This window comes from Canis lupus, chromosome 23 (assembly GCF_048164855.1).
Source record: "Canis lupus baileyi chromosome 23, mCanLup2.hap1, whole genome shotgun sequence".
NCBI lineage: Eukaryota > Metazoa > Chordata > Mammalia > Carnivora > Canidae > Canis > Canis lupus.
Window position 1 is genome coordinate 44,985,161 of NC_132860.1, and position 25,548 is coordinate 45,010,708.

Sequence of the window (25,548 nt, forward strand, 5' to 3'; positions counted from 1 at the left end):
CCTATAGTCTTTGGCAGATTTCAAACTTACCTAATACTATTGGCAAGAAGCAAAACTCATCTTGATTTAATTCACTTTGAACTTTTTCTCCACTCTTTTGGATGTCCCCCCTCCCTTGAATAGGTATCCTGAATAAATATACAGGCACAAGGACAGATGTGGACCGAGAGTTCATTATCATGTTTACTCTGGTGGATGAGAATCAAAGTTGGTACCTTGATGAAAATATCAGACATTTCTGCACCAACCCTGACTCAGTTGACAAAAAAGATGCTGTTTTCCAGAGAAGTAACAAAATGCATGGTGAGTGTCTGCCATGTTACCAAATATATATTGAATGCTTTTTTGTGGATCTGATACTATGAGGGATGAAAAAAAACCAGAAATGTCTAACCTGGCTTTCTAGGATTTATAATTCAATGATAAGAATGGTTAGGAAGTGATATGAAACATCATACATGTCAGAATGTAAAACAATCTGAGAAGAGATGAAGCAAAATTGGGTATGACAAGCTATGGTATGGAAAATGGAAGGATTAATGTTATAACCAGGAAAGAATCAGGAGGTGAGCCTAGAGAGGATGAGTGGGTTTATATTGACACGAGAAAGGAGAATGAATCATCATTATGTAATAATCCAGTGGTTTGCAACCTTTTGCATTTATCCAGTAACCATTATCTAAATGGCTGCTAAATTTCATAGTTTAAATACACATTTGTGAATTTTTTATGTTTCTCATTCTTTTTTAAAAATTAATTTTTAGAAATATTTTATTTATTTATTTATTTATTTATTTATTTATTTATTTGAGAGAGAAAGAGAGAGAGCAGGAGCAGGGTGAGGAGCAGGCTCCCCACTGAACAAGGAGCCTGATGTAGGACTTGATCCCCGGACTCCAGGATCATGACCTAAGCTTAAGGCAGATGCTGACTGAGCCACCCAAGCACCCGAAATTAATTTTTTTGAAAAGAGAGACAGAGAGAAAGAGAATTTTAATCAGGCCCCATGCCCAGCACAGAGCCCAATGCAGGGCTCAATCTCATGAGCTGAGATGAAACCAAGAGTTGGATGCTTAACCGACTGAGCCATCCAGGTGCCTCTCCCAGAGATCTTTTCATCAACATTTATTGAGCATTTACTATGTGCCGGACCCCATATTTGAAAATATTGAATTTCTATAGTTATCCTTGCCATTGAGACAGACCACTTACCCATGTCTGTTTTGCAGAGTAGTGGCTTAATACAAAATTTTAGGACTTGAGAATTATTAGGTAGTCTCATTCCTCTGTTTACCCAGAAAGTTCTAATGAACATAAAAGACATCTTCAATGTAAACAAACACCTCATGTCATTCATTGATAATTTCCTCCATATCTGCTTGTCTCCCAGAATCATCCTAATCAAGGTAGCGTCAATGTAGTCATAAAGTCATAGAGAGGAGGAAAGAGCTAATGGTCATCTGACCTCCCCCATTTTACAGATGAAGAAACTGAAGTCTAAAGACCATCAATGATTTGTCTAAGGTCAAAGTGATCATTGGGCCGGAGTTTGCCTGAGAGAAGCTAAGAGGGAAGCCCCATATCAAATAAATGTTAGTTTGGTGGTGTTTGATTCCAAAGTGTGTTGAGGTGTGAGTGTCAGTATACTGACAATTTCCACTGCACTGCACACCCTCTCTGTTCTTTCTAGTAGTATTTCAGCAACTATGTGTGAGGCGGGTGTTTGGAAAATAGTTTAGAAGGGAAGAAGTAAAGGAGAAGGGAGGGACACAGGGAAGGAAGTGAAAGGTAGAATAAACAAAGACTTAAATTTGAAGCATTGCTGCGTCCAGTCCACTTTTATTCCTATGCTTTACAAAACGGTGGCAATGATCTCAAATCTTGCTGAAAACTACTAACTGTGATGGTTTACGACTCAGCTGCCCACATAATTCCTCTTACTCTTTCAAATGAAAATGGCCAACAAAAAGGAATCAATTACATAAGCAAATATAGACTGTATTTAAAATGAAGACTAGCCTGCGGGCACCTGGCTGGCTCAGTCGGTAGAGCATGCGACTCTTGATCTCAGAGTTGTTAAGTTTGAGCCCCACAGTGGTGTAGAGATGACTTAAAAATAAACTCTTAAAAAATAAAAAATATAGAGGTGGCTGGATGGCTCAGTTAAGTGTCCCGACTCTTTGTTTTAACTCAGGTCATGATCTCAGGATCGTGGGATTAAGCCCCTCATTGAGGTCCACACTCAGCTCAGAGTCGGCTTGATGTTTTCTCTCTCTCTCCCTCCCTCTGACCTTCTTCCACTCACTCTCATAAAATAAATAAATAAGATCTTTTTAAAAAAATCAGCTGTATACAGAAATAGGTGTTTACAAACAATCTTTCTTTGAATTAGTAAAGGAGACCCAACCAAGAATTGAAAAAACATTAACTTAAAAAAAAACTAGTCAATAGAAGATGTTCAATCAGTATAAGATATATTAATAAATTCATTTAAGCTTACTAAAATTATTTAGAATCAACTGTGCTGTCTTAATCATTATTATCTTAGTAATAATTGCTTTTTTGAATTTAAAATGAATTTAAAATTTGAATTTCAATTTGAATTTAAGAAGTGATGTTATGACTCTTTAAAACCCTGAATCAAGTTCTCCTGCACTTGGTCAATTCCTGGCTCCCATTGAGATAATTCAAAAGACTAGGTTTCTGACTTCCAGCATAAGCTCAATCAAATAGATTCTGCCCCAGAAAGACCTAGTAAAAATGGTTTTTTTCCCTGCTTTTAAACTAAAAAAACTTTAGAGTAAACACGTCTCCTAGGTCCCTTCTAATCAGCATCTTTCATTTCCTTTTTTGCGGCTCACTTTAATTACTTAAATGAAGTAGCTACTATGTGCCAACTTTTCTGCTGGGTCCTGACAGCCCTGAAATGAAATGAGTAAGAGTAGATTTCTAATGTCAAGGGACAGAGTCTCCTATGGAAGTCAGGTATGAAAATGAAGGATCATGATAGAAAGGGGTTGAGCCACCTGGAAAGTCTGAGCAGTGCTCTTTTTACTCCTGATCTCATTATTGAGTTCACACAGCAGCTCCAAGGCTGCTTTCATGTGTGCTCATCTCCACGTTTATTGAGTGCTTTTCTCTTGAAAAACCTAATACCTTTCATTCTTTTCTGGAACTATAGTTTATGAAAGGAGCCATGGTTTCCTGAACAAAAAAATTACAACCAATGATCAGTGCTAATTTTTCAGCCATGCTAGAGTATGTGCTACCATTGCTTCTGGTCCTGCTCGCCTCTGCAGGAGAGTCTCTTCCACCAGTGTGTTTCTGTTTTTCAGCCCTCAATGGATATCTCTTTGGAAACCTCCCTGAGCCTGATATGTGTGTTGGTGAATCAGTGTCCTGGCACTTATTTGGGATGGGGAATGAGATAGACATCCATTCCATCTATTTCTATGGAAACACCTTCATCAGCAGAGGGCATCGGACTGATGTCGTCAACCTGTTCCCAGCCACCTTCCTGACAACAGAAATGGTGGTTGAGAATCCTGGGAAGTGGATGATAACTTGCCAAGTCAGTGATCACCTACAAGGTAAAAAGGGCAAAGACAAGCATGTAAATGTTTAGAGTGGGACGATTATATCATGCTCTCAATGTTGCTCATTCAGCATCTGCTTTTAGATTGATTCTTGTGCTATATTTAATTAAATATTGAATATAGAGGAAGATGTACAATGCTTAATTACTTGGCATCCTATCAACAGATATTTATTGATCAATTCCATATGAAAAAGGTGGGAGATGAATGAAAGAAATAGTAAGACCATCAAGGAGCCTATGGTCCAGTAGCTAGACACAGACATTTACAAATGAATAAAATGTGAGGTGGAAAGATAATTGCTCTTTGTTTGCTATAGCCACTTCTCTGGGACAATCCGAGGTACTTCCTGAGGAGTTGGCTCCTAAGCTGAGTCTTGAAATATGGGTAGGAATTGAACAGATGAAGAAGGGAAGAAAGACTTTCCAGGCAGAGGAAGTACCAGGAACCAGGAAAAATACATGTACTATATAAGCAATTCTAAATAGAATAATAACATTTTAGCATTTGAGAGAAATTTATAGATAATCTGAACCAACCCCATATCCAATTCTTGAATTTCCTTTTGGATGTGTCTTTCAATTAATTGTAGCAGCCCATTTCCTCTCTGGGCTGCTCTGTTAGAATGTTCTTCCTTGTATTGAGACAAGATCCAATGATAGTTGCAAAATCCCATAGGTACATGATAAACATTATTTTACTTAAATGCCTGTTGAATGATTTAGTCTTGTTCCTTTGGGACCACATAAAATGGGTCCCTACTTAGCTGGACCACAGGCTTATACCAGAAGAGTGATAAGAGAGAAGCCTGCAGTCAGAGCCCAGTGGAAGGAGATTTGAAAGGCAAGGCTAAGGAGTCAGGACTGGAAGTCCATAATGAGTTCTTCTAGATTCTTAGGCATACCAGTGACATAATAGTGCAGCAATCTAGGAAGATGAATATGATACCTGTGTGCAGAAAGGATTTGACGGAGAGATTCTGGCTGCTGGATGCTAGTTAAGAAGCATTGACATTAGAGTTATGACATAGAAAAGGTCTGGCTTAAGATGGTGAAAACAAAATACAAAAAAAGTGTTAGATACATTGACACAGAAGAAATAATGCATAATTAAATTTAAATACTGACTACATGTAGTCACCAGCAGGTACAGGGATGCAACTCTCCAGGACAGCTTTGATAACACATTCTTGTTCCCACCAATCTTTTTTTTTTTTAATTTTTATTTATTTATGATAGTCACAGAGAGAGAGAGAGAGGCAGAGACACAGGCAGAGGGAGAAGCAGGCTCCATGCACCGGGAGCCCGATGTGGGACTCGATCCCGGGTCTCCAGGATCGCGCCCTGGGCCAAAGGCAGGCGCTAAACCGCTGCGCCACCCAGGGATCCCCTGTTCCCACCAATCTTAAGCAGCTAATCTTAACATTAGTCAGATAGGTTATTCCGATTAAATTCAACTCAACAAATGTTGAGTTGATCAGAAATATGTACCAGATACTATTATGGGAAGACAAAGATGATCAAGTCCTATTCTTATTTTCACCCAGTTTTATTGAAGTATAATTGACACATAGGAATTGCATATATTTAAGATGTGCAACTTGATGTTTTGATATATGCATACTATGAACTGATCACCACACTCAAGCTAATTAACATATCCATGACCTCACATAGTTAACTCTGTGTGTGTGTGTGCACGCAGGCACTCATACGTGCATGTGTGGTGGCACACATCCATGCTAGAAACACTTGAGATCTCAAGGAGCACAAAATTTCAGTTATACAAGATGAACGAGTTCTGGAGACCTAACGTATAGCATGGTGACTATGGTCAAAACTGTGGTGTCCTTGAAATTTCCTAGAAGGGTAGATATTAAGTGTTCTTGCCACAAGATCCTATTCTTACAGGGTCTCATGCTCTTAAAACTAGGAAGAAACTAGTTTTAAAATCAAGGCATTTGCAGCTATTTGAAGTCTCAAATTGAAGTAAGATGGCTAAGCATGGCCAGTGGTTGCGGACATAAGCTGGTGTTTGTACATTACTAAAATATAATATTTCCTATATTGTCCATATGCTCAGAAAAAATTATCATAAAAAATTAGAAAATACATTTAATTTTTAAATCAGCAATCCTGTTTTAGATTAATGGTGTATCCTCCTTCTATTTTCTAGACCTTTATACATAAGTGCATGTTATTTATAACATGAAATTAGTCTATTAATACATTGCCCTTTATCTTACTTTTCCCACTTATTAATATATCAGTAATATATTTTCATGTCAGTCAATATAGAGCTACTTCATCATTGTTAATCCTCCCGGGTTCCTTCCAAAGGCAATTATGACTTACCTAACCAATATTCTACTGCCTAACACTTGTATCTTCTCCCTTTTTTTGATTATCATAAACCATACTAAAAAACCTCAGTTTGCAGATATACTACACTTTTGTCTGGTCTTTCTTTTTTTTTTTTTAATTTTTATTTATTCATGATAGGCACACAGTGAGAGAGAGAGAGGCAGAGACACAGGCAGAGGGAGAAGCAGGCTCCATGCACCGGGAGCCCGATGTGGGACTCGATCCCGGATCTCCAGGATCGCGCCCTGGGCCAAAGGCAGGCGCCAAACCGCTGCGCCACCCAGGGATCCCTGTCTGGTCTTTCTTGAGGAAAACTCTTAGATTTAGAATTCTTGGGTCAAAGAGTCTGATTTTTCTCTAAAGCTATGGACAGGCTTGCATTGCCAAATTTCCTTTTACTCTTCACCCTTAGTGTGTGAGCATTTCTCATTCATCTGCCAACACTGAGAATTATTAGTGTTTCTAATCTTTACCAATCTGATAAATGAACAACAGTATCGCTTACTATTAAGGTTGAGCTCTTTTTTCATGTGTCTATAGGTTGACAAGTATTTAGATAGATTTTGTGAATAATGTATTGATGTCCTTTGTCCATTTTCCATTTTCTTGTCTGATTTCCTATGTGAGCATTTATACCCTGGCTTGTGGTTTTCTTCTGTTCTGCAGCTGGCATGTTGGGACAGTACAATGTTGGTAACTGCAAAGGTGATATTTCTCATCCCAAGATGAAGGGTCAGCAGAGACACTACTTTATAGCAGCCGAAAAAGTTCTTTGGGATTATGCTCCTCAAGGCTATAACAAATTCAGTGGTCTTCCCCTTAATGCCTCTGGCAGGTAAGCAATCTTTGCTGGTGTTTCTAAGACTCTCTTAGGAGAAGCATCTCTTAGACTTTTTCCTCTGACCTAACTTGAATTCCCAGCCCTTCTCCTATGAGGACATACTAGATGGCACGACACCACCACTAAGGGGTGGTAATGGACATATTGCTGAGAATTGGCAGAGTATTTATAGTTTCATGATTGGCTGGCTAAATCAAAGCACTAGATTCATTAATTCACCAAACATTCTCTTTAGCACGTACTATGTGCAAACTGCAGTTCTAAGTGCCATGAGTAGTACTAAGCTGACAGAGAATAGGATAAGGCCCTTGCACATGTAAAAGAGACACTTCTAAAGAGAGAATAAGACAGGGCTCTCTTTCAATGGAAGTAAACTGGCCAAGGAAAGTTTCCATTTTGGTTCAAGGACAGCCTCATAAGTTATGCCCCCTCTACGCAGAAGGTCCTTTCCTACCTATCCAGCAAAATGTTATTTTTCTTCAAAATCTAATTCTAATGTCATGCTTAAGTGAAGCCTCCCCTGACTCCTGAGTCATTGTTAATCATTTTGTCTCCATAGCATGTAGTATTTTTCAAACTGAATCTAACAATTCATTAAGTGGATATGGACTCTTATGACTTGTTATTATAGAATACTGTGCAATTATGCCTGTGAAAGCATTTTAAAATGTACAGTATGTGGGGCACTTTGGTGGCTCAGTTGGTTAAGCATCTGCCTTCAGTTCAGATCATGATCTTGAGGTCCCGGGATCGAGCTCCACGTTGGGCTCCCTGCTTAATGGGGAGTCTGCTTCCCCCTCTCCCTCTGTTCCTCTCCCCTTCTCATACTGTCTCCCTCATAAATAAATAAAAAATCTTTTAAAAGATAAAGAAAATGTACAGTATAATACCAAGAGTGATTGTTATTACCCTATGATCCCTTTTATAATCAAGATAATGTTTTAAAAATTCTCTTTGTAAAAAAGTAAAAATAAATAAAATAAATAAAAATTCTCTTTGTGATGGATAAGACACCTTCCATTTCTTTCATCATAAGTTCATTCATTCATTTTTTCCCACCAAACCAATGCCTTTGAACCCAGCCTAAAGGATTTATGTGAACCTTATTTGAACCTGCTTGATATTGACAGTCCCTATTGACCAGTATTTTTCCATAAACAGAATAATGAGAATTGGCATTGGGAATTTTGTCTTAGAAGCCTTCCAGATTCTGAAGCATCTTATGAAATATGGAATATTAAACTATCTTTAGCTGATACTTAATGTGATATATGAAAATACAACATTAAAAGTGACATGAGGGTTACAGGAAGGTCTAAACCAGCATTCCCACCCTCAGGTCAGAAAGAAACGGCATGCCCAGAAAAGAACTAACTTTGCAAGTTACAAATAAGATTAAAATGAGTTGTCCAGACAAGTGGGTTCTCTGGGCATTCAGAGAATGCTAAGACAGCCAGAGAACATTTCACAGAGAAATGAAACTTAGTAGAGTCCTGAAGAATAGTGGAATTTATAGAAGTGAATAGTAAGGAGGGAGTGAGATCAAAATGATTGGAGTAGGGTATTTGCACAGGGGAGTGGATGTTTGCATAGAGCTATAGGGAGAGGATTGGGTAAACTGGGTATCAACCACAGAGATCCCATAATCCTTTTGAACTTTATCTGATTGGCAGTTTTAATTGAGTAAAGATGTTGGAGCAGGTAACTAGCTGTGGAAATTACCATCTTGATTAATGTTGTAGTAATGCATATGCTAAGGGAGAACCTGGACCAATCCAGGTGAGAGGGAGAGCACAGAGTGTGCAGCTGGAGGCTCCGTAAAATGTTGCAAACACAGGGTGACGAGGGCAGGTATGACAATAGTGGCAGTGGGGAGAAAGGCAAGGAAAAGGGGCAAAAGAGGCAAAAATTGTACAGAGAAGGAAGGCTGAACAAGATAAGGAGATGAGGAGAGAAAGAAGACAAAGTCAGCCTGTGAGACTGCAAGACTGGTGGCACCACGGGCAGAAATAAGGTTTCTAGAGATAATGCTAGTCATAATTCATATCACTGTAGTTCACAACTTTAGACTCTGGTATTTCATGTATATGGTTTATACAATAACTCTCCATTGACTAAACTATTTGATTAACTAGACACTCCATTCCTTAATCATGCCAGATATCAAAGAGCTTACTATATGCTGCGACTATTCATATTGACATCAGCAAGAGATAGAGGGATACTTATTCTGCAAAGAAACCAATTAGCTCTTTACTTTCCAGTTAGTTCTTTCCAGAACAGCATTCTGGAACTCCAGGGCTGGTAAGAGTTCACTTGTGCTTTCTTTGGTTGCTGGACCTCTGGAGAAGACAAGTATGGTGGCTAAGAAAGGAATGAGCTTGACCATCATCCAAGGTCTTTCAAGGCTGCCTGACTATTCCTAGAAACTTGGTTGAAGACTGCGCCATCTTTCCTGGGGAGATGGGTGGGTGAATGAGCTAAAGCTAATACAAGGAAGCTCCATAATTAAGGCATCTGGTGGATATGTAGAGTTGTGCTCTCAGTCAGGTTCCTATTCTTTACACAGTGACTCCGAGTTCTACTTCACACAAGGGGACAACAGAATTGGAGGAAAATATTGGAAGGCTCAGTATATGGAGTATGTTGATGCAACTTTTACTCGAAGAAAGAGACTCTCTGAGGCAGAAGCCCATCTTGGAATTCTTGGTAGAATAAAACCATCTGTCATGTTTTGAATGGGGGGAGATGCTTTAGTGGGGCATATATGTACATGGAATGACTCCTCTCCTCCTGCCTATATTCACTTCCCTCTGCCCCTTTTCATCCTCTTCTCCCTCCTCCTCTTGATATTTTTCAGGCCCCGTCATCAGGGCAGAGGTGGGTGATACTCTGTTAGTGACCTTTGCCAACAAAGCCGACAAAGTCTACAGTATTTTGCCCCATGGCGTGATCTATGACAAGGCGTCTGATGCAGCCCCAAACATAGATGGTGAGTCTCAGCCTAGTCTCTGGGAGGAAAGAGGATGGGGGAACAGAAGACTTGGAATCAGATAGATTTGATTCAAATGCTGGCCCCTTTTACTACCAGCCCTGGGAACTTATATGAGCTTGTGCCTTACTCTTCTCCCTACTAATGCAGATAGTGACACTCACCTCACAGGGCTTCAGAAGGAACTGGAGAGAATTTAGGGCTCCACAGCAGGCACTTAGGAAATGTTCATTCCAAAAAAAAAAAAAGGAAATGTTAATTCCTTTCCTTTTCCCTCAATAATGTAATAAATGTCAAAGTGAGCTACTTTCACGGTTACCTCCGCTTCCCTAAGTCGGAGAGTTTTTCAGCCACAGGTTGCAAGGGATTCTATGGGTGGAGGCTGAGAATAAAATCTGATTTGGTTAACATCAAAATCCTACACATAGTCTTTGCTTTGTCTCTGTGGACAAATATTTATTTATAATCAGTCTTATGCACTTACCATCATATTTGGCCTCTCTCTATCACAGAGTGGGTAGCACAGACTCTGTACATGTAAGAAAGGAAGCTGCACCCAGTGGCTGCAGGAACTGTCCTTCCCCTCATGATACTGCTCTTTGGAACCTCTTAGTCTCCTTGGAAGTCTTTCCTATCACTGCAACAGACATGAGTGTCTGGGATACTTCATGCCCAAGGATGGAGCTAGGCCCAGTCCAGAGCAGACTTTGAGATGATGCAACAGAGTAGGAAAGAATGGAGGGAGAACTCCCCCACCTCCACCCCCACCACCAGACCCATCATCATCCCTCCTCCTGCAGCAACATCTCTTTCACCTGTACTTTCTCCTTGGTCAAAATGCTCACAATGACTTTGTGTGTGTGTGTGTGTGTGTGTGTGTGTGTGCAGGAAGACCACCAGTGACAGCCCAAATGTCTATATTTTCTATTGTTTAACTTAGCAAATTTACTGGGCACCTTTTTGCAAAGCTCTGGACAAGGAGTCAAGAGTTTCTGGCCTCAGTCTGGCTGGAGACCCTCAACGAGTTCATCTGGCAATATAGTGTGCAGGTCCAGTGCCAAGTCTTTAGAATCAGACAGCCCTGAGTTTGAATCCCAGATCTGCCACTTACCACCTTTATCACCTTGTGTCTTCACTTACCTCCTCTATCTTATGGTTATTTGGGTTATTTCCTGGTTCAACTAGATTTCAAACTCTTTAAAGATAGGGCTCTTGCTTAACTTTTTGGGGTATCCTCCTCAGTGCTGATATAATGTATTCCACATCTGAAGGCACTCAATGATACTTGATTGATTTACATTTAATTGTGAGAAAGGTAATTATCACTCTTTATATTTGCTAAGCCCAGTATTTGAGTAGGAAATAGTATTTATGGAGACACTAAACGTAATCTCTGAAGAAGACAATTCTTTGATATAAGCTTCTATCTCATGAAACAGCCGACTGTGGCAGTGACCTCCCTGGTAGGGTACCTAAGTGGAAATAATTGTCCTTCTACAAAATACATCATCAGAGAGAGACCCTAGAGCTGGAAGATCCAGTCTGACAAATTTGATGTTCTTGGTCTTGCGTTGAGAGTAACTGGATTTTTTTATCTGCTCAGGATTTCTGAAGCCAGGGGCGCATGTTAAGCCAGGTGAAACTTTCACATACAAGTGGACGGTGCCTGAGAGTGTAAGCCCGACAGCTGGTGATCCCCCCTGTCTGACCTATCTTTACTTCTCAGCGGTTGAACCAATCCAGGACACCAGCTCTGGCCTTGTGGGGCCTTTACTAGTCTGTAAAAAGGGCGTACTCAATGCTGATGGGACACAGGTAGGCCGTCAAAGGTCACTAAATTCTCCTCAGGGTTGTATGTGGGTAAGAGCAGTAATATGGCAAGGAATCAGGAAGTAATAAAGTGTCAGTTATGAAAAGTGGTTTTTCCTCCTTCCTCTTAAAATTGACTTAAAATACATAATGAGCATTTTATTCTATTTTTTTTTATAAATTTAAGATCTGAACTTAAATTTAACGTGATTTTAATGTAACTTTAAGATCCAAAAGTTACAGATGCCTCCCCTCCCCTCCGAAACCCAGCATTTCTGCTTGTTGAGGCTGGAATTTGGTGGGTGCTTGTCCCTGTGCATTGCTTTGATTCTAGAAATCTTCAGAGATCTACATGGACTATGAATTGGGACCCTTTCTTCTTAGACAAGTTTTCTCAAATTGGCCACATGTTAGAATCATGTAGGGGGCCTTTTAAACATCTTCCATTCTGGTGCTCCAGACCGATTAAATCAGAACCTCCATGCGTTTTCCAGTGGTTGAGAACCACTGTAACTTACCACTGCAAACCGCAAGTGAATCGCCGTGGACAAAGACACAAGAAAGCATATAGATAAATTCCTGCAAGTCCCGACTTGGAGGCTTTGCTGGTTGCACTGACTCATGTGGCAGAGCACACCATTTCAGGCTATGTCTATATGATATTAAATATATTGATGAAAGTAGGAAGACTGAATCATGTTAACCATTTTGATTTACTTCACCAATCAGAAATAGTAAGACTATTTATTTACATGGTATATTTTATAATGTTTGGCATTGTAAGCACCCACTTCTGGGCTCCAGGGAATTTCTAGGTAGAGGACACAAAGTGTCATGATCCACTATAGATTTTCATTCCCCAGCATGAGGGTCCAATCTGAGAAATGTCTATTAGAGGTTCAGTATGTCCCTGGCACTCCAAATGGCTCCTCAATAATGCATGTGTACTAAGATTGAACAGTTACACTGTACCCTCAACCACCATATAAAGCAAAATAGAATGACTATCCCTATTTTAAAATTAAAGAAACTGGGCAGCCCTGGTGGCTCAGCAGTTTAACCCTGCCTTCCGCCCAGGGCATGATCCTGGGGACCTGGGATTGACTCCCTCATCGGGCTCCCTGCGTGGAGCCTGCTTCTCCCTCTGTCTGTGTCTCTGCTTCTCTCTCTCTCTCTGTCTCTCATGAATAAATAAATAAAATCTTAAAAAAAAAAAAAAAAACTAAAGAAACTAATGCCCAGAGACATTGAATGAGATCCCAAGTAGTAAGTAGTGGAACTCAGCAGTAACAGGACTTTGAGCTTCCAACTTTGTTTGTTTTTCTAATATACTACCCTGCTTCCTAGAGCTAAATAAATACCTGAGCCCAGGAAATTGAATGCCAGAAAACTTCTGAAAGGTACTTCTGATTTTTCCCTGATTGTATCCATTTAATGGTAACTTGGACACTTGCTAGAAGCACCTCATAGTATAGGAAAGTTGTTGCCTGAACCGAACACCACTCATGGTCAGTCCATTTACATGAAGTTCATGAAAAAATTAATAGTAGCCCGAAATACCCCACATTTGGGATTTCTAGAGAGAAATCCATTTGGCCAAAGTTATTTTCTTTTTTTCCAGTTATTTTTTAGAATTTAAATTCAATTTGCCAACATATAGTATAACATCCAGTGTTCATCACGTTGTACGCCTTCCTTAATGGCCATCACCCAATTACCCCATCCTCCTACCCACCTCTCCTTCAGCAACCCTCAGTTTGTTTCCCAGAGTTAAGAGTTTCTCATGGTTTGTCTTCCTCTCTGATTTTTCCCCATTCCATTTCCCCTGCTTCCCTTATTTTCAATGCAAAAAAATACTAATGAAACATAAACTAAACCAGGCCCTCTATAGGTCAAAGCTTAGGTCTCTCCTCAGCAGTTAGAGAACACCAAAGAGGTATTTGCCTCTCTTTCCAAAAAATTCTCCCAGGGGTGAATGGATGTCATAGAATCTAACCAGGTACTTTGCTAAAAGTCATGCCTTCTCCAATGGCCACTTAATCAGAATTCCCTTCACCCAGATTCCTCAAATATAAACATTTCGCCTCATTTGCTTTATTTGCTTTCTCTTTATTTTTCTGTTGTTTTCTTTTTCCTGACCTGTTTGAGGTAGGTTATAGATCTAATGTCTCTTTGGTGTGTTTCCCAAAAGCAAGGTCACTCTCTGACATAAACACAACATAATTATCCAGGTCAGGAAATTAGTCTTGATACTGTACTATTTTCAAATTCAAGCACCTTGGAAATTTTGCTGTCTTTCTAATAGCCTTCATAACAAAAGGAATATATGTTTTGCCTGGTCCAAGCTCTGATCTAGATCATGCATCATCCCCTCTTTGTGCCCCTATTTCTCCTGTGATCTCGTTCATCACAGGAAAACAATTGTGACTGTTCTAAAATGCAAATAAGATGAAGTAATATCCAGGTTAAACATCCTCCAGTGGCTTCCTATCACACTTGGAATAAAAATCTACATTTCTTAGCCTAGACCTATATGCCCAGCCTCTGACTCCAACTTTGATAGAACTCCCATACTTCCTCGTACCTACTTCTTCATCCTTATAAGCCTTGCTGTTTCTTGAACAGGCCAACCTTATCCTTGTCTTAGGGCCTCTTTACTAGGCTCCCTCTGCTTGGAATGCCTTCCCCTGACCTTTGCATGGCTGACTCTTCCTGTCACCTCCTTAGAAAAGCCTTTCCTGATCACCAAGCTAAAGTCATACTCTATTACATCACCTGATTTTAATATCATTTACTACTGTAGGACATTTTCTTTGTTTATTTTTATATGTCTGGTATGTTTCTTTTAACAAGAATATAAGTAACATGGAGCAGGAAAGTTGTCTGTCTTATCTTCATTTCCCAGAACAATGCCTGGTACACACTCAACTGATATTTATGGTTAAATAAATGAAATACAGGATAAGCACTTCTATCTTCAAAATCATATTAAGAAGTTTAGGTAGCAGAAAATGTCACATTACACAACTCAAACATTAAATGTGTGGCCTGCAAGTAGACACTAAAAATTCCAGGACAACCTTATTTGCAAAATTCATTTCCCATATCCACATTTAAACACTCAGAGTTGTGCGATGGATCATGGTTCAGACCTCCCAGTTTCCTTGCTGCTATGGGAGCCTAAAACATACTGTTGTATGTAAGTCCTCTTCATAAAAGAGCTTTGTACTGTGGATACTAACCCTCACTAAGATGCATCCTATGCACAAGTGGCAGGGTGGATTAATCCAAGTTCTCCAGAGAAAGAGACCCATGAGGATGTACATATAAACACAAACAGACTTATTATAAGGAGTTGGCTTACATGGTTATGAAGGCTGACAAATTTCAGGATCTGCAGAGAGTTGGCAAGCAAGAGACCCAGAAGACAGAAAAGTCTCAGGATCCAAGAAGAGCCTATGTTTGAGTTTGAATATGAAGGCAGAAAAAAGTCAGTGTCCCATTTCAAAGGCAGGAGGAAATCCCTTTTACCTGTGGAAGGATCAGACATTTTGTTCCATTGAGACCTTCAACTGATTGGATGTGGCCCACCCACACTGGGAGAGCAATCTGCTTTATCCATCTATCAACTACAAATGTTAATCTCATCCAAACACATCTTCATAGAAACACCCAGCACAATGTTTGACCTATTATTTGGGCACTGGAGCCCAGTCAAGTTGACACATAAAATTAACCATCACACAGGGTCCTATCACCTACTTTCCAACCTTTTCCTGGGTTAATTTCCCACCCCCATAGACCCAGTTACCTTCCAAGTGAGGTTCTTCAACTCAACACCTTTTAGCAGTTCCTTCTTGTCTTATGGACAGTTGCAATCATAGCTAATAATCACAATCAACATTGAGCACTTTGGATTTTCCAGATGCTGTGTTGAGTGCTTTACCTATATTATCTAATTTAAACTTCACCAAAAAATAGGAAGTGATAACTACTCTTACTCTCCTTTTTGCAAAGGAGGGATTTAGGGCTTAGAGAGAGTAAATCGCTTGCCCCAGTTTCCACAGTGAATTAAGCAGAATGACATTAGAACCCATAGCCCATAATCTTTTAAAATATATTTGACCTTTTATTACTCCCCCAGTTTTTATATTTTACTTTTAGGCCCTCATTGTTTCTTTTCATAGCCCATGATCTTAAACTACTGCCTTCTAAAACACCACATGATAAATCAGTAAGTGTATATAAGGAATGGTATGAGAATAGAGCAAAGAGTACCCACATCTTGGATGATACATCAGGAAAGCATCACAGAGGCAGGACAGCTAAACTGGCCTTTGAGGGTGGTGGTGTTCAAGTTGAATGCATGAAGGATGGAGGCCTGCAGAACATAGCAAGTTTAGATTGCTGCAAGGAGCTTGGCCTCACTTCAGTCAGAGTGCCAGGAGGGAAGGGCCAAGAGATCAGGCTGGGCAGGTAGGCAAGGACTAGATCACTCTGAGTTTAGATTGGACTGTCCAGTTTCAGAGAAAGAGAGATATGATCAGTGGCATTGCTGGGGGTCCCTCCAGAGCAGGCAGTAGGGTAAAGGGTGGGTTGGAGGGGAGCACATTAGAAACAGGAAGATGGCTGAGGGACAGGAAATACAGTCACTTCTCTGGTTCAGCTTTAAAGAAAACCATATTTCAGCAACGCAAGATGCGGTGTGGTCAGACATGCTCAAATAGATAGATTAGGAATACATACAGTGAGAAGTAATCCATGGTCCCCTCAATTTCAACTTATGTTAACACAATCTAGCAAAGCCCCATGGGTTATATGAACCCATTACTTCATTCAAAAACATGTAGAGCACCTGCTTTTCCAGGCATTTTTTTCAAACTGGGGACACACTCACAAAGCTACAATGCAGTGGGACAACAATAAAAAAAATAAGTTCATAAATAAAATATAATTTCCCATGGAGACTAGTGCTATGAAGAGTACAGTGGGGGGTGAGTGAGTAAGTTTGCAGGCAAGGTGGAAGCCAGACGACCGTTTTAGACAGGGTGGTCAGGGAAGGGCCCTCAAAGGAGGTGACATTTGTGCAAAGAACTGAATGGAGTAAGGGAGTGAGCCAGGCAAGACCTGGGAGGAACTTTTGGCAATGGGAATGGCACATGAAAAGTCCTTGAGGCAGGAGTGAAGCTGAGTGATCATAGAAGAGCAAAGGACCAGGGTAGCTGGAGTGAGCAAGGGATGAGGACAAGGAGATGAAGCTGGAGAGAGAGGCCAGGGCATGGAAGCCCTGGTAAGCAGACTAAGAGAGTGATGACTAGGTTGAAAACAGGAGTCCCACAGTGTAGGAAAGCTTCTGAGCAAGGACTTATCACCTCTGAGCAAGTCTCATGGGGAGGAAGAAGGATATAATGAGAAAGATGAAATTATATAGGGCATGAAAAGAATTTATCAGAATCAGGGTCAACATCCTGATCGATAAAAGTAAATCCATGTTTGTCCTCAGTTACTTCGGGTTAACTCTGAAAGTGAAGTTGAATTAAGAATTCCTCCAAGGTGTACTTTTTAATACATTCATTTCTTTCTTCCCTGTAGAAAGGAATAGATAAGGAATTTTACCTACTGTTCACAGTCTTTGATGAGAATCTGAGCAGGTACCTTGACGAAAACATTCAGAGGTTTACATGGCGCCCCTTCAGTGTTGACAAAGAGGACAAGGATTTTGTGAAGTCCAACCGAATGCATGGTATGAAAAATTACTTTCTCTTCTGTAAGGGAAAGGTGTAATTGCATTTGAAGTGGAAATGATTAGAGTGTTTTAACTATCTTAATTTTGTTTTCTTGGATATTGTTCTTGGTCTTGTAAATCTTTTCATGACGTCATCTCAGAAGGGATGGTGAAACCTCCCTATCTCCCAAGGATGTTGTGAAATTTAATTAACACTTCTGAAATACTTCATTAGCTTGAGATGAAGCAACACAAAATATGAACTTGCAAAGATCACAGTACATTATAAAAGTAGAAAATTACTGACAGAATGCCCTCCCTTGGGTTTGTAATCACATCATTAAGTCTGATAATCCAGTGATCATTAGAGATAAACATTAAACAGCAAAGCATCTCTTATCAAGTGACATGAAGGAATGTCTAAAGTGCTAATTTTTAAAACACTACCCATTCCTATCCCAGATCTTATTTAGAAGGAATTATTTAATTCCCCTTCTCCGTATCTCTTATATCTGTTGTAACAGTGGCAAACCACCTTGTAATTGGTGTGACTAACACAGGATTCTCCTTGGTCTTGGGCACATTACCCAAAGTGACAGAATAATTAGCGAGAGTTCAAACTCAAACAATTATAAGAGTGCTGTCAACAAAGGGGCTAAACCAAGCACTCTAAGATAACAGGAGCCAAATTGCTTGCTTTAGGACCAAGGATAACAACTATTTATTGCCTTTGAGACATTACATGGAAATAACAAAATAGTCCCTACTCTCCCTTCCCCACAAGGAAGTCCAAAAAACTCCAAAGTTCCAAGTGACCCACAGCAGCCAGCTCACAGATCCCTATAGTCCTAAGTGTTCTATGCCAATAATCTCCTTTTGGACCAATGAAGAGCACAGAGTAACTCATTTTCAATACCATCTTCTACAAAATTGTGGTTATAACTAAATAATAAAATTTGTTTCTAACCTTCCTAGTAGCCAAAAAAAAAAAAAAAAAAAAAAGGAGAGGTGGGGGAGGAAATAAAGTAGAAATGAGGAAACATAGCAATTTCTTCATGGGAAACTCAATTGCAAAAGGAATTTATTGTAAGAGAGGCCTGTAAAGAGAAAGCATTAAACCCTAATGGATCTCATCACATCCATCCCCACCCTGGTTTGACAATGTGAAATACACTCTCATATTTTGGACAAGAAGAGTATGCCACCTTTAAAACAAAATGCAGGGAAAGAAATGTATTTTAATTTAAATTTTACATTAATTATAAATTAAATGCTATCTCTAGGCTTGCTTACCTGGAGTAAAAGGAAGAATGATGGCAACAGTACCAAAGAGAAAGTGCCTTACACAGTAGACAGTGCTTTACATTACTTTAGAGATAAACATTAGTCTATATTCAAAGGTGTTTGTTGATCTCTTTCCCTAGGGGGTATCCCCAACAGATCCCCAATGGCTTGTGAGCTGTCTTTGGGGATATTTTACGACAAAAAAAGAGGCCTACCTACAGTAGTTCTTGGCCTTGTCAACAAATATGGACTGTGTACACAAGAAGGCAGAACAGTGTAACTTCTTTACCTTATCATGGGCTTTGGCTACCTTTACCTGACACTATAACCAGCAATGACATCATTCTTTCTATAAATTTTTAGAGTACTATTAAAAAGCAAAACAAAACAGAAAACAAAAGTGTTTGTTGAATTCATGATGGATGGTCCAGAAAGAGAGGATTTGAACTAGAGTTCCAAAGCAAGAGAAGATTCTCTACCAGTCAGTCAAGGACTAAGTTATTAGCACCCCAATTTACAAAATCTCTCTAAAATTCAATGGACAAGATTTATATAATTTGCAAAAAAGATAATTTATATAATTATCAAAGAGTTTTTTCAGAAGATACCATGTTCTTCTCAGAAGCCTCTAGGCTTCTTAGACTTTCTATTGAAAGTCCCAGATATTTGAGTAAAATTACCCAGTACTACTGGTTCTGCAAACACAGAAATAAAAAGTAATTTTATCTGATAATGGGATCATAAAAGAAGATCATTCATATGTATGATAGTTGTTCTTTTTAACTATGGGCACTAGTAAGGAGTAGGGTGTGGATAGAATTTTTATCTCTCCAAGGGACATCAAGCATGAGGCATAATTATGTATAGTCCCTCCTCAAACAGTCCTATTCAGTTAATATATTTATCCCTTATAGAGTGAGAATGTGGTTTCTAAATTCTTTTCAAGGCACTGTTCCAGGTAGTCACTATCAGTGGATTGAAGTTGATATAAAAGAGGAAACCAACTTTTGTTTCTGGAGATACAGGTCTTCATTATTAAGTCATCATTATTCAAAGTCCCTTCAGTTATTTTATCGAGGTAGGGAAATAAAAGTTATCAAAAGACAAAATTATTTCCTCAAAGACTAACCTCTCATAGACTTAGCACCCCTCTCCCCTGCAAAAAATCCCTCTCCACTGACCAGATGTGCAAATACAATGTCAATCAATTGCAAATCATTACAGGCATGAAATCAGTAAAGGGATATCTGGCAACTTCTGGAATCAAATGCAAATCCCTTGGCAGATGAAGATCTAACAAAATTAAATGATTTAACAATCTGAGGGAGAGACACTTAAGGGAGATAATAGGATAATAACCTCAAAAAATGATTTTCAAATCAAGAATTCTAGAGCAGGCTTTGGGGAAATGAATGAAGTTCATAAATATTTTTACAAGGATAATGCTTTAAAAAATCTGCAAAACTAAAATGTGAATTGCAGGATATCATATTACACTATCAAACAATTTTGTCAGAAAAAATTATGCCAGAAAACAACCTGATTTATTCCTTATTGATTCTTAGAACTTGTGCCCTTGCATATACAATGTTAAGTATAACATCACAATTTTAGTGTGTTTTCATTATTCATTGTTCAATTTAGTCTCCAGTTGGATTGGTTCACTGTGTGACTTTTCTCCATTACTATTTACTCTCTTGTAGTTAGAAGCTTCTGTACACAGTTTGAACTTGAACACTTGAACAGCCTGCCCCCGCCCCCCCCCCCACACACACTGATAATCCTCAACGAAAATGGTGCGTCTTCAGTACCTACGAAATCATAGTGGGCTCTATCTTTTTCCTTTCCTTAGCGATCAATGGCTATATGTATGGCAACCAGCCAGGCCTAAGCATGTGCAAAAAAGATAGAGTTTCCTGGCATATGATTGGAATGGGCACCGACACTGATATGCATGGAGTTTATTTTCAAGGGAACACCATTCACCTACGAGGGACTCATCGCGACACCCTAGCCCTGTTTCCGCATACCTCTACAACGGTGTTCATGCAGCCGGACCACGCAGGTAAACTTGGCAGGACCATCTCAGGTGAACAAACTCCTATCTTTAGGCATATACTCTAGAAGAAATTGGTTGAATTTGAGCATCCCAAGGCCTATAGCAGGACAAATAGCCTTGGTTCCAATCAGACAATCCCAACTATTTTATTCCAGACACACCATATAAAGAATAGAGGAGAAGTATCTAAAATGGCACAAAGGAGAAATGGAAGTTCTCTAAATGACCTTCTCACACAAATCTTAGGAGAGTGCTCTTAATTCATTCCCAGGAATGATTCAGCCCCAAGAAAGAGGATATTTCTTATTCCCTTTAAGCACCAACATTTGCACCACACACGGACAGCCCATAGATGCTTTCTGGTTATGGACATGACCTGGTTTCCCTTCTCTAGAGACTGATAGTAGCCTTTTGATAAGTTGTTTGGAGACTTCTCCATTTTCATTTTGTTGGGCACCTCTGGTTTCCCTAGAGGGTAAACTATATTAAGCTGCATTGGGTCTGAAGTCCAGGGAGGGCTCATTGAAGTGTCAGTACTCATTCCTTCTCTTAGAGATTTCCAAGCTAATTAGATAATTGGGAAATTTTTATAAAACATATGAAGCAATATGTGGCAGCATATGCTACCTGCCACATGAAAAATAAGGATTGCAGATGTTATGGGCATTCAAAATATTTCTCCAACCCAACTTTTTTTTATTAGTCTTAAAAAGAAACTGTTATGGGCCATGTGGGTGACTCAGTTAAGCATCCAACTGTTGATTTTGGCTCAGGTCATGATCTCAGGGTTGTGAGATCCAGCCCTTTTCTTGAAAGGGAGTCAGCTTGAGATTCTCTCTCTCCCTCTCCCTCTGCCTCTCCCCTCACATGCTCTCACTTGCTCTCTCTTTCCCGCTCTCAAATAAATAAATCTTTAAAAAAAAAGAAACCAATATTCTACCCAAGAGGAGTATTTACTTGCTGATTCTGTATCCTTTATGAATTGATGTTTAATTAATTCTCCACTTCACACTAGAAATGCAGTTTTGATGCCTCTCAGTGTCATTGGTTAAAAACTTAAGGCTTAGGCTTCAAACTGTGGAAGGAGCCTTGGTGTCTATTGAAAGATGAATGGATAAAGAAGATGTGGTCTATGTATACAATGGAATATTACTCAGCCATTAGAAACGACAAATACCCACCATTTGCTTCAATGTGGATGGAACTGGAGGGTATTATGCTGAGTGAAATAAGTCAATCGGAAAAGGACAAACATTATATGGTCTCATTCATTTGGGGAATATAAAAAATATTGAAAGGGAATAAAGGGGAAAGGAGAAAAATGAGTGGGGAAATATCAGAAAGGGAGACAGAACATGAAAGACTCCTAACTCTGGGAAACGAACTAGGGGTGGTGGAAGGGGAGGTGGGGGGGGGGGTGACTGGGTGATGGGCACTGAGGTGGGCACTTGACAGGATGAGCACTGGGTGTTATTCTATATGTTGGCAAATTGAACACCAATAAAAAATAAATATATAAAAAAAATAAAAAAATAAGGCTTGGGCTTCAAAACTTTTGTCCAAGAACTGCCTGAAACTAGGAGCTCCATTAACTCCTGCCTTAGAGACTCTGAGTACTTAACCTTTCTACATTAGTCTAATTGATCAATTATGAATCACCCTAACCAAGGTATGCCTTAAGCACGATGATTTTTTTTAAAAATATGTTCTTTAAGACCAAAGATGGGAGAGAAGGGAAACAGCCAGTTTTAATCCATTTAAACAGGCATTCAAAGCTACAGTTGGCTGGAATAATTTTAGGAACATGGGTAACTATTCCAGCACTTTGTGTATTACATATGTACCCTACAAGCTTCTAAGGAGCTTATGACAATGTTTACCAGTTTACATTTGGTGTTGAGTATAAATCTGTGACCGCTTAATAGCTTGGTCATTTTACCAATTCCTGTCCCATATCTATAGGCCAAAAAAAAGTTCCCCAAATGTGAGTAGATCCTAGGCTTCAACTCAAATATTTTTCTTTGTTTTTGTTTTTTAACCACTTTATTAAATAGATAATTAATATATATTTGTTTTGAACATCTTTTCAGGTGTCTGTTGGCCATCTATATGTCTTCTTTGGAGAAATGTCTGTTTATATATTTTTTTAAATTTATTTTTTATTGATGTTCAATTTACCAACATACAGAATAACCCCCAGTGCCCGTCACCCATTCACTCCCACCCCCCACCCTCCTCCCCTTCTACCACCCCTAGTTCGTTACCCAGAGTTAGCAGTCTTTACGTTCTGTCTCCCTTTCTGATATTTCCCACACATTTCTTCTCCCTTCCCTTATATTCCCTTTCACTATTATTTATATTCCCCACATCAATGAGAACATATAATGTTTGTCCTTCTCCAACTGACTTACTTCACTCAGCATAATACCCTCCAGTTCCATCCACGTTGAGGCAAATGGTGGGTATTTGTCATTTCTTTTTTTTTCTTTTTCTTTTTTTTTAAGATTTTATTTTTTATTTATTCATAGAGGCAGAGACAGAGAGAGAGAGAGGCAGTGACACAGGCAGAGGAAGAAGCAGGCACCACACAGAGAGCCTGACGTGGGACTCGATCCCCGGTCTCCAGGATCACGCCCCGGGCTGCAGGCGGCGCTAAACCACTGCGCCACCGGGGCTGCCCGTATTTGTCATTTCTAATAGCTGAGTAATATTCCATTGTATACATAGACCACATCTTCTTTATCCACTCATCTTTCGATGGACACTGAGGCTCCTTCCACAGTTTGGCTATTGTGGCCATTGCTGCTATAAACATTGGGGTGCAGGTGTCCCGGCGTTTCATTGCATCTGTATCTTTGGGGTAAATCCCCAGCAGTGCAATTGCTGGGTCATGGGGCATATTTTTAACTCTTTGAGGAACCTCCACACAGTTTTCCAGAGTGGCTGCACCAGTTCACATTCCCACCAACAGTGTAAGAGGGTTCCCTTTTTTCCGCATCCTCTCCAACATTTCTTGTTTCCTGCCTTGTTAATTTGCTCCATTCTCACTGGTGTGAGGTGGTATCTCATTGTGGTTTTGATTTGTATTTCCCTGATGGCAAGTGAGGCAGAGCATTTTCTCATGTGCGTGTTGGCCATGTCTATGTCTTCCTCTGTGAGATTTCTCTTCATGTCTTTTGCCCATTTCATGATTGGATTGTTTGTTTCTTTGGTGTTGAGTTTAAGAAGTTCTTTATAGATCTTGGAAACTAGCCCTTTATCTGATACGTCATTTGCAAATATCTTCTCCCATTCTGTAGGTTGTCTTTTAGTTTTGTTGACTGTATCCTTTGCTGTGCAAAAGCTTCTTATCTTGATGAAGTCCCAATGGTTCATTTTTGCTTTTGTTTCTTTTGCCTTCATGGATGTATCTTGCAAGAAGTTACTGTGGCCAAGTTCAAAAAGGGTGTTGCCTGTGCTCTTCTCTAGGATTTTGATGGAGTCTTGTCTCACATTTAGACCTTTCATCCATTTTGAGTTTATCTTTGTGTATGGTGAAAGAGAGTGGTCTAGTTTCATTCTTCTGCATGTGGATGTCCAATTTTTCCAGCACCATTTATTGAAGAGCCTGTCTTTCTTCCAATGGATAGTCTTTCCTCCTTTATCGAATATTAGTTGATCATAAAGTTCAGGGTCCACTTCTGGGTTCTCTATTCTGTTCCATTGATCTCTGTGTCTGTTTTTGTGCCAGTACCACAATGTCTTGATGACCACAGCTTTGTAGTACAACCTGAAATCTGGCATTGTGATGCCCCCAGCTATGGTTTTCTTTTTTAAAATTCCCCTGGCTAATCGGGGTCTTTTCTGATTCCACACAAATCTTAAAATAATTTGTTCTAACTCTCTGAAGAAAGTCCATGGTATTTTGATAGGGATTGCATTAAACATGTAAATTGCCCTGGGTAACATTGACATTTTCACAATATTAATTCTGCCAATCCATGAGCATGGAATATTTTTCCATCTCTTTGTGTCTTCCTCAATTTCTTTCAGAAGTATTCTATAGTTTTGAGGATATAGATCCTTTACATCTTTGGTTAGGTTTATTCCTAGGTATCTTATGCTTTTGGGTGCAATTGTAAATGGGATTGACTCCTTAATTTCTCTTTCTTCAGTCTCATTGTTAGTGTATAGAAATGCCATTGATTTCTGGGCATTGATTTTGTATCCTGCCATGCTACAAAATTGCTGTATGAGTTCTAGCAATCTTGGGGTGGAGGCTTTTGGGTTTTCTATGTAGAGTATCATGTCAAGAGGGAGAGTTTGACTTCTTCTTTGCCAATTTGAATGCCTTTAATGTCTTTTTGTTGTCTGATTGCTGAGGCTAGGACTTCCAGTACTATCTTAAATAGCAGTGGTGAGAGTGAACATCCCTGTCTTGTTCCTGATCTTAGGGGAAGGGCTCCCAGTGCTTCCCCATTGAGAATGATATTTGCTGTGGGCTTTTCGTAGATGGCTTTTAAGATGTTGAGGAATGTTCCCTCTATCCCTACACCCTGAAGAGTTTTGATCAGGAATGGATGCTGTATTTTGTCAAATGCTTTCTCTGCATCTAATGAGAGGATCATATGGTTCTTGGTTTTTCTCTTGCTGATATGATGAATCACATTGATTGTTTAACGGGTGTTGAACCAGCCTTGTGTCCCGGGGATAAATCCTACTTGGTCATGGTGAATAATTTTCTTAATGTACTGTTGGATCCTATTGGCCAGTATCTTGTTGAGAATTTTTGCATCCATGTTCATCAGGGATATTGGTCTGTAATTCTCCTTTTTGGTGGGGTCTTTGTCTGGTTTTGGAATTAAGGTGATGTTGGCCTCATAGAACGAATTTGGAAGTA

General features: G+C 39.5%; 1 protein-coding gene across 1 annotated transcript in view; it reads left to right on the forward strand.

The window, feature by feature from the left end:
* HEPHL1 (hephaestin like 1) overlaps positions 1-25,548 on the forward strand; it is a 93,856-nt gene that overhangs the window by 21,803 nt on the left and 46,505 nt on the right. The window contains exons 4-11 of the mRNA XM_072795021.1: positions 124-303; positions 3,336-3,590; positions 6,626-6,794; positions 9,370-9,509; positions 9,661-9,792; positions 11,396-11,607; positions 17,194-17,344; positions 20,463-20,675. Of these exons, the coding sequence (XP_072651122.1) occupies positions 124-303; positions 3,336-3,590; positions 6,626-6,794; positions 9,370-9,509; positions 9,661-9,792; positions 11,396-11,607; positions 17,194-17,344; positions 20,463-20,675 (1,452 nt within the window). The remainder of the gene's footprint in view (positions 1-123; positions 304-3,335; positions 3,591-6,625; positions 6,795-9,369; positions 9,510-9,660; positions 9,793-11,395; positions 11,608-17,193; positions 17,345-20,462; positions 20,676-25,548) is intronic.